We start from the raw sequence: 9,622 nt of genomic DNA, 5'->3' as shown, positions 1-9,622 counted from the left end.
CAGTCAATGTGTCTTCTCCCCTTTTGAACAGGGCGGGTGGCTGAAGGAAGCTCCAGAAAACAGAAACAAAAGAGGACTCATCGGGAAAAGTGACGCCTTTATAAAAACCCAGAGGACGAGGCTCTTAAGTAGATTCCACCGGAAGCCTGGAGAGCTCGAAATGCAAGGAGAGCAGAGCTGGAGTGCAGGAGAAAACTGACCTCACACTCCAGGCTTGGGAGAAAGCAGTGAGCTCAGTGGGCTCGGTGGGTGTTGGCACCTGTTTGCTCGCCAGCCCTGGAGCTGTGAGGGGTCTTCGCTGGATCCCACTTCTCCGACACCAAGGGACGGCGACCTCAAAAATCAAAACGGCCGGTTATTTTATTAGCAAAATGGGCTGATGTGGGGAAAGCCAGGAATCACAACGCAGGACCAGCAAACTGTGGAAACACCAGCGGCACGTCCGGAGAGACAAGGGGCAGGCTGGCTTCATCAGGTTTTAGGAGCAAACCGGGGAAGATTGATGTGCACAGAAGTTCACTGGAGAAGAACGAGAGTTTGAGGCCGCAGAGGTCTCTCCTTGGCTGCAAGCGTGGTTAGTGCGTCGTTTCCGGGCGCGGCGGGGTCCTCCTTGGCGGGGAGGAGGGGCGTGCTGCATTCTAAACTGGGGTTTCCTTTATTCACTTTCACACACACACACACACACACACATGCCGTGCCCATAGTGCAGCACTGGGGGCCAGGGCTTTGGGGAACACAGCCCCTGAGGGGGTGTGTGTGCGTGTGTGCGTGTGTGTGTGCGCACCGTGCTTTGCGTGCTGACTACCTATTGAAGGAACGGCAATAATTGCTCAGGCAAGAACGTCAGAGCCTCGTGACAGGGCTGGCGGAATCGAAGGCTGGAAAGAATCTCTTTCCCACTTCCTGCAACACCCGAACAAGCCCCCGATTGCCCAGTACGGGGCCTCTCTTTAAAGCAAAAAGTAAATCCGCTCGGAGAAGCCTCGAGTGATCTGATGCTCTGATGCACGAAGGCAGAAGCGATCCCTAACATGAATCTAACGCTCCGCTCCTGGAGGAGGTGGTGCAGGGTGTGCTTTCCCCACATCTCGGCGGGCACTCCGGCGGGGAGGCCGGTGGGAGGCCCTGCTGATCAGCACAAAGGGGCTGAGACTGGCGTAACCGAGCGGTAGAAATAGTTTCATATTTAACACCGTGTGGTCGTTGGTCAAGAAGGAGCCGATGCAGAAGGAGAAAATGAAGTCTGCCCAATAAAAGAGAAGGAAGCAGGCCATGAGGGGGAGGGCACTCCGCGTAGCTGTCGTCTCTGGGCTGGAATTTCTCTGGAATCTGGAGCTCCGCAGGTGGCGCGCACTCTGGCGATGCTTGCACAGACGGAAAGCCACGTACCCGCTGCTCCAGCCCATGAGGCTCTGGGAGATGATGTCCCGCAGCGCCATGAGAGTCAGGAAGAGCCACCTGACGACCAGCCCAGAGGGCAGCATATGGCAATAGGGGTGGGAGCCAGACGGTGTGATCCCGGACCCGTTCGTGCTCTGGGCGGCTGTGATGTAGGAGAGCAAGTTGGAGCTTCTCAGGGAATTCAAGATCCAGAGGAGGAGGAGAGAGGGGAGCACTTGCCACGCGGTGTGGGGCTGGAGCTTTCTCCACGAGGAGGTCCTGGGGCTGATGGTGATGGCCTGGACCACGCTGAGGAGACAGGGGGTGCACATTGACAGGCCACGGGCCACTCTCCCCAGATAAAGCACCGTTTTGCAAGTAGCAGTGCCCAGGCCATTTCTGAGATGAAAAGATACGGTGATATCTTTGCTCCCTTTGGTACAAATAATGAGCGTATTTGCAAAAGCCAGTTGGGCGAGGAGAAGGTGTATGGGTTTTTTCTCGGGTCTCGTGAGAAAAGCGGACGCATGTCCCGCAAATAGAAAGAGGTTCCCCACACTTCCGGGTCCAGTAAGAGAAAGCAAGGTAATTCCCCGGATGGCCTTACTCCAAATCATCTTCTGACTTCACGCACAAAACTAGGAAGGACTTGGGAGAGACACGAAGACGTAAAGATGACATAGTTTAGGTCCGGGGCTTTTGTGGGTCTACTCCAGCGAAAAAGACACTTGCAGTTCCGAAGGGTGTAGATGTATATGGTTCTGTCACTCACATGTCTCCGGCCTCGTTCTCCGCTCTCTCTTCTTGTTTCTCCTGTGTCCGTTGATATGAAGATGGTGACACCTATAATTTAAACATCCGGCCTAAACATCTCTCGTATAATCCACGCGAGAGCGTCCACCTGCCATTCCCAGAGGTCCTTCTATCCCTGTACACATACCCCTCGTGTATCAAATGGCCGTGGCAATATGCTTCCCGGGCAACAGCTCGGCGAAGGGCCACAGCACTCAGTCGATTTCCAAGCCGTAATGCCGAGTATCATTTGGATGCCTCCTCCTTCACTACTCCTTCCCAATAAACGACCTCACCGTTGAGGAGTGTGCTGGTGCTCCCTCCCCACCCCCCCACCCCGCCTCGCCACCCCCCAGGTGCTCTTCCCAAGCACACTTACCGCTCTGATACTGTGAATACTGGGCTAATAGTGGCAGTGTCTCCAAAGAATTGTACTTGGCTAAATGAGAGTTGTCTACACAGGGGAGTCTAGTGGCTTGTTCATTTCCTCCAAGGGTGGTAGGAAAGCCTTTCCTCAAGGGGGGCTAACTCTGGTGACCTTGGTGTTCCGGATTTTCCAGATGGGTGGGATACTCCCCTGCCCCCCCTCCCTGCCTGTGCTGGTCCCACTCTCCACTTCTCCTGAGGGCAAAATCAAAAAGCAAATCAAAATCAAAAATCAGGAAAATTCTCCCAGCAATTCATCAGAGGAAGAGGTTTGGCCCCATGGGATCCAGCCAAAGGCGGACTCAGCCTCTTCCCCTTGGTCAAACGTGGTGATTTTCTCAATCAGAAATGCCCCCACCCTGCGGGCCTAGGTTCCACCACTGTCTCACGTTGTGATTTACAGAACCCGCTCACCACTCTCTCTGTTTATTCTCTTTCTACATCGTAGTCGAAATGAGATCTTGAAACATCAATCTTCCTTCTGCTTCACTTCTTGCAAACCGTACGTGGCTTCACCTGTCAACCTCCTTCTAAACGTGTCTGCCCTCCACAATCTGGCCTCCTGTCCTTCTCACCAAATTCACTTCTGAACTGCCTTCGCCCCTCCCCCTCAAGTGTGCGTAAACTCCGATGCCGAGGCCCTCCTGCCCTCGGCCACCCTCTTCACCCAGCTCACTGCCGCCCGTCTGTCACACAGCAGCTTGGAATTTTATCGTCTGGTGCCTTTGCCTGAATTCACTGGGCCCTGCTGCCCTGACCTGTTTACCTGTTTCTTTCCTTCACTGGGGAGCGGAGCACTTGAGAGGGTGCTGTCTGCGCCCTGAGTACCTACGGAACCCAGCACAGTATCGGCTATCAACCGCTCAAAAAGTCGTTTATGAAAATAGGATGAAATGAGGCGTATGGTTATGCTTGTAAAACTGCCTGGTAGTCGCACAGACGGGTTCCTGAGCCACTTTGGAGAGAGGGTTGAGATGGAGAAGTCAATCCACGTCGGATAGCACGTTCAGAAGGGACTTCAGTGTGTCCTCAGATGGGTAAGTGAGTTGAATGTCAGAGCCTCCCTTGATTTAGTGAATGACATCGGTCATCCTTTGGGAGACCTGTACATCATGATACATTTCTCCTTCCCGTATCTCTGTGTCTACCTACTTCTGCCTGGATTCCACGCCACCCCCCCTCCCCCCCGCCTCGATACACCTCTCTACTCTCTGAAACACCGATAACCGATTTGGAAAGAAAGAATTTGTCTTGACTTTTCTGAAGGGCATCCCGAGTAGATTGGAAAAGCTGCACACATATATGATCTGGAGGGTACTGGAGACAGAGGTTACCTATATATATTTTAATAAGCTCTCACAAGCTTCTTTTTTCCTTAAAGATTAATTTGTTTGTTCCCCTGCCTCAGTTAAGTCAACACGGCTTGCAGCTTCATAAATGAAAGGTACCTTACATAATAGAGCTTTGGATGACAAGAACATTTGTTTACTAATTCAAAAACACATTGTTAATGAATAGAATGAATGACTTAGGGGCGCCTGGGTGGCTCAGTCGGTTGAGCGCCCGACTTCAGCTCGGGTCACGATCTCACGGTCCGTGAGTTCGAGCCCCGTGTCGGGCTCTGGGCTGACGGCTCAGAGCCTGGAGCCTGCTTCTGATTCTGTGTCTCCCTCTCTCTCTGCCCCTCCCCCGCTCACACGCTGTCTCTCTCTGTCTCTCAAAAATAAATAAATGTTAAAAAAAATTTTTTTAAATTTTTTTAACGTTTTTATTTATTTTTGAGACAGAGAGAGACAGAGCATGAAATTTTTTTTTTAAATTTTTTAACGTTTTAATTTATTTTTGAGACAGAGAGAGACAGAGCGTGAACGGGGGAGGGACAGAGAGAGAGGGAGACACAGAATCAGAAGCAGGCTCCAGGCTCTGAGCCATCAGCCCAGAGCCCGACGCGGGGCTCGAACTCACGGACCGTGAGATCGTGACCCGAGCTGAAGTCGGGCGCTCAACCGACTGAGCCACCCAGGCGCCCCTAAAAAAATTTTTTTAAAAAAAGAATGAACGTCTTAAGATTTTTTTTTCTCCCCCCACACAAGAAGATCGGCTTTAACATTCTACAGGAGACTCAGATTTCTAATCTTTCCAAGCTCAGTAGACTCTAATGGTCCCTTATCACTGTGGACATTGTCACTGAGTGGACGAAAGTCCAGCCACGCTGCACATTGATTAGGCAAAGACGTGAATGTCCTCCTCACCGCTTCTGCACAAACAGCTGTGAATCAGCTTTCACCCACTTCTTACTTGTATCATTTGCGAATGAACAAAATGCAGTCTGCGTGACTTTAGTTAAGTCAAGGTTGGCTCTGTTTGTTTTGTGTTTGTGTGCCTGTGTTTTGTAGAAAATGGTAGGGATGCTTATGCACGTTCCGGATGCGGGAGAAATACGGTTCCACCCGAGTAGGGCAACCGCTGGTCACAAGAACAAGCTTTACGATCTGAGTTTATTACGGCCTTCCTAGCTCCTGTCTGAGTGACTTGGGGCCTGTAATTTGGCCTCTCCAAGCCCAAGAACTCTCACCCGTAAAAACTAGGGATGATCCTTTGTACTCTGTAGTTCAGGAGTAAACGAGCTCAGGATTTGGTGCTATGTCAGTGCCCAGAAAGTATTAAAGAATCATTTTCTAAAAATGACTATTAGTATTCCTATGTGTCCCCACACTTCAGAAAAAAAAAAAATTCTTTATAATAATGTACTGTATCATTTGGGGGAGGGGCTGGAAAAGGAAAACATCAGAATAAATAAAATCTTAATAGAGCAGGCAAGCATGCCCAGTGCCGAAAAGGCAGAACTAACGGGCACAGAGCCCCTCTGCCGGGAGGGGACGTGCACACGAGCTGAGAGAAAACTCCAGAGAGTCAGTGCGCGCGCGCACACCCGGGTGAGCCGCCCTGGGCGTCCATCTGACGCCCCCCGCCCCCCGGGAGGAAGGGGCAGCGTCGGGCTCAGCGTGGACCCCCGGGCTCACCTCCTGTGCAGCACAGAGAAGCCGCGTCTCCCGATGGGCTGGGAGGCGGCCAGCTGTCCTCCCCCTGGGTCCCGGCCACTCCTGCCGCACAACCGACCCAGCAGAGCGGCTCCCACTCTCCTCTCCTCTCCTCTCGCGCCTGCCCGGCCCCGCCCTGCCCCCCAACGGCCTGTGTCCAAAGCCAAGGCCGGCGCCCACCCGTGGCCGCCAGGGGTACCCACCTCGTCAGCTGCACGCGGCCCTGCTCGGGGAGAGGGTGTTCTGGCCGCAGCGCCAGCCGGGCCCTGTTATACCTCCCCGAGTCCCCGTGCCCCTGGCTCAGGCGCTGAGGTCACGATGTCAGTGTCAAGGGCTCCTTGTGCACCAGGTGGGTCCCCGGGGCCCACTTCTCCCCTCTCCCTGATGCTCTGTAATTTGCGGAGCCGGGAACCGTCCTCATGCAATTAGAGTAAGCGCACTGCAGGCTGAGCGCTGGCGCAGCTGGGGCCCTGGTGGGGGGGCTGGGGGTCCCCGGACCTCATGAGGGCCTCCTGCCACCCCCACCCCCGCCCCACTGGTCGCCACAGCTCAGGAACAGACACCTGAGAATCACAAGTGCTCACTTCGTTAATAGTTTAAACTGCACCCACACTGGTAACAGAAGATCATTGAGGGGCAGGGTCAGAATCCCCACTGCCCCCCCCCCCCCACCTCCTGATAGATGGGGTCCAGAAGGGAGCAGGAGGGGGACTCCTGGGGTGCTGACTTCCTGATCTGGGGGCTGGTCGTGGGCTCTGGGTCCGTCCATACAGCTCACTGAGGTGCTCCCTTCTGAGTGGGTTTGTTTCTTTTGCAAGTTTGCCTCCAAATGGTTGGTGGCCCAGAAGGTCAGGTCCTGCGGTCACGGTCCAGACCCGGGTCTGTGTGTAACACTTATTATTTTGCTTTAATTTTTCTTTCTCTAGTAATGCTCATCCTCATGGGTGTGAAATGGTATGCTAGGATGCTTTTTATTTACTTTTCCCTGTTGCTGAGTGATGTCGAGCCTCTTTTCGTGCTTATTGGCCATTTGTGTGTCTTCTTTGGAGAAATGTCCATCTTTTCTATGTCTTCTTTGCTGTCCATGTTTTTGGAGTCACATCCAAGAAATCATTGCAAAATCCAGTGTCATGGAGTTTTGTCTTATTTTATTTTTTTGGTAAGTTTTATAGTGTTAGCCCTTAAAGTTAGGTCTTAGGCCCATTTTGAGTTAATTTTTGTTTGTGGTGTGAGATAAGAGTCTCATTTCCTTCTTTTGCATGTGGATATCCAGTGTTCCCAACACCATTTGCTGAAAAAACTGTCCTTTCCCCCTTGAATGATCTTGGCACTCTTGTTGGAAATCTTTTGACCAAGTATGTGAAAGTGCATTTCTGCATTCTCTATTCTATTCTATTCCATTGGTTTATATGTCTGTCTTTAGTCCAGTACCATACTGTTTGATTGCCATAGCTTTGTAATCAGTTTTGAAATCAGGAAGTCTGACATCTCTAACTTTGTCTTTTTCCTTTTTCCAAAATGGCTTTTCGCTATTCGGAGTACTTAGAAATTCCATATGAAATTTAGGTTGTACTTTGCTGTTTCTGTGAAAAACATCATTGGAAGTTTGATGTGGTTTGCATTAAATCTGTTGGTTTCGGGGTAGTATTGACATCTTAACAATATTAAGTTTTCCCATCCATGAACATGGGATGTCTTTCCACTTATTTATGTCTCCTTCATTTCTTTCAGCATTGTTTGTATGTTCAGTGTATGAACTTTTTGCCTCTTTGGTTAAGATTATTAAGTATTTTTGTTCTTTTTGATGGTCTTTGAAATGCAATTGTGTTTTTAAATTCTTTTTTTGTATTGCCCATTGTTGGTATATAGAAATAACTGATTTTGGTGTGTTGATTTTGTGTCTTGCAACTTTGCTATACCCATTAGTTCTAACAGGATTATTTGTGGGGTCTTTAGAGTTTTTCACAAATAAAACTTTATAGTCTGTTCCCAGGGATACTTTTATTTCTTCCTTTGCAATTTAGATGCTTTTTATTTCCTTTTGTTGCCTAAATAGTACTTCTGGTACTGTGTTGAATAGAAGTGATGAAAGCAGACATGTTTATCTGGTTCCTAATCTCATAGGTTAAGCTTTCAGTCTTTCCCCATTGAGTATGATGTTTGTTGTGAGTTTTTCATATATGACCTTTATTATGCTAAAGTAGTTTCCTCCTATTTCTAGTTTGTTAAGGTGCCTTTTTTTTTTTTTTTATCATTCTAGAGTATTGAATTTTGTCAAATGTCTTTTCTGTGTGAATTGAGAGGGACATGTGGTCTTTTTATCCTTCATTTTGTGCTAAATTTATGTTAAAGGAATTTTTTTTCTTGTGCCAGCATAAAAAAAGATAATAAAAGAAAAATGTTAGGATATACCGTATGTAAGGAAATTTTGATTGATGTGAACCTTATTTGTCTGCGTCTATAATGCATACAAATAACACTAATTTTTATTGTTTATTATTTTTTAAAATTTTATTCATTTTGACAGAGAGTGTGTGTGCGTGTGAGGGAGGGGAAGAGAGAGAAGGAGAGAGAGAATCCCAAGCAGGCTTCACACTGTCACACTGCTGGGATTGATGCAGGGCTCATCTCTGGGCTAGATCTCAGGAACTGTGAGATCATGACCTGAGCGGAAATCAAAATTTAACTGAGCCACCCAGGCACCCCAAATAATACTAATTTTAAAAGCAATAGACCATGTTAAGATATCAGACAAAGTTGACTCAATGTTGAGAAGTTTAATTTTTTTTTTTTTTAATTTTTTTTTTCCAACGTTTATTTATTTTTGGGACAGAGAGAGACAGAGCATGAATGGGGGAGGCGCAGAGAGAGAGGGAGACACAGAATCGGAAACAGGCTCCAGGCTCTGAGCCATCCGCCCAGAGCCCGACGCGGGGCTCGAACTCACGGACCGCGAGATCGTGACCTGGCTGAAGTCGGACGCTTAACCGACTGCGCCACCCAGGCGCCCCGAGAAGTTTAATTTTTAAAAAAGCTTATAAATCTTTCACTGCAAATTGTACAAGGACAATATAAAAAAAGAGAGTGAGAGAAAGAGTAAAGTTACTTTATAGGTTGTATTCCTGTTAAAATAGATAAATTATTTTCTGCCCAGAAATGAAAAGCTCTTTTTTATCACTAAAGATTCTTATTAACTCTCTGGGTCTTGACATACTCTCAAATGATTTTTATCAAAAGCTTCTTATTAAAAAAAAGACTGGTAAAGCTCATTACTGCTTCTTTGTACTATATTTGAAACATATTGCCTGAAGCATACCTTGCCTACAGATTCTCAAGCTTTATGGTTATATCTCGTTCCTCTCTCATCCTTTTTGCTGGCCAGGCTGAGAATAAAAATGAGCTGAAGATATCTCACACATCTAAATGATTTTCAGATTTTGGGGTGCCTGGGTGGATCTGACTTCTCAGGTCACGATTTCACAGCTTGTGAGTTCGAGCCCCGCATCAGGCCCTGCGCCGACAGCTCGGAGCCTGGAGCCTGCTTCAGATTCTGTGTCTCCCTCTCTCTCTCTCTCTCTCTCTCTCTCTGCCCCTCCCCCACTCACACTCTGTCTCTGTCTCTCTCTCAAAAAATAAAGAAACATTAAGAAAATTTTCATGATTTTCAGATTTCAAGATTCTCACTAGTCAAACAAAATATCGTATATTTATGATATAAAAAATGGGGGTGACTAAAAAGTACTTGCGGTGGACATTCAGCAGTAGTTAGATCACAGTATGTGGAGCTGTCCTATTTGCAGGCCCATCTCGTTGATTGACCTTCACTTTGTTACATTTCTTATAAATTGCAGGTTTGTGTCAACCCGCTGTGGAGCAAGTGTGTGGGTGCCATTTTTCCAACAGCGTTTGCCACTTTGCGTTTCTGTGTCTCATCCTCCTAATTCCCACAATATTTTAAACGTTTTCATTATTATTGTATTTAT

General features: G+C 48.2%; 1 protein-coding gene across 1 annotated transcript; it reads right to left on the bottom strand.

Moving 5' to 3' along the window:
- Positions 1–1,037: 1,037 nt before the first annotated feature.
- On the bottom strand, positions 1,038–1,997 carry LOC123609394 (putative vomeronasal receptor-like protein 4). The gene has a single exon (XM_045500407.1). The coding sequence runs from the start codon at positions 1,995–1,997 to the stop codon at positions 1,038–1,040; it is 960 nt and encodes a 319-aa protein (XP_045356363.1).
- Between the last annotated feature and the right edge of the window lie 7,625 nt (positions 1,998–9,622).

Source organism: Leopardus geoffroyi, chromosome B2 (assembly GCF_018350155.1).
Source record: "Leopardus geoffroyi isolate Oge1 chromosome B2, O.geoffroyi_Oge1_pat1.0, whole genome shotgun sequence".
Taxonomy (NCBI): domain Eukaryota; kingdom Metazoa; phylum Chordata; class Mammalia; order Carnivora; family Felidae; genus Leopardus; species Leopardus geoffroyi.
This window is presented reverse-complemented; position numbering and strand designations above follow the sequence as displayed.

Excerpts from the sequence above, each read along its gene's own strand:
- LOC123609394 (XM_045500407.1), bottom strand. The coding sequence starts at position 1,997 with ATGATTTGGAGTAAGGCCATCCGGGGAATTACCTTGCTTTCTCTTACT.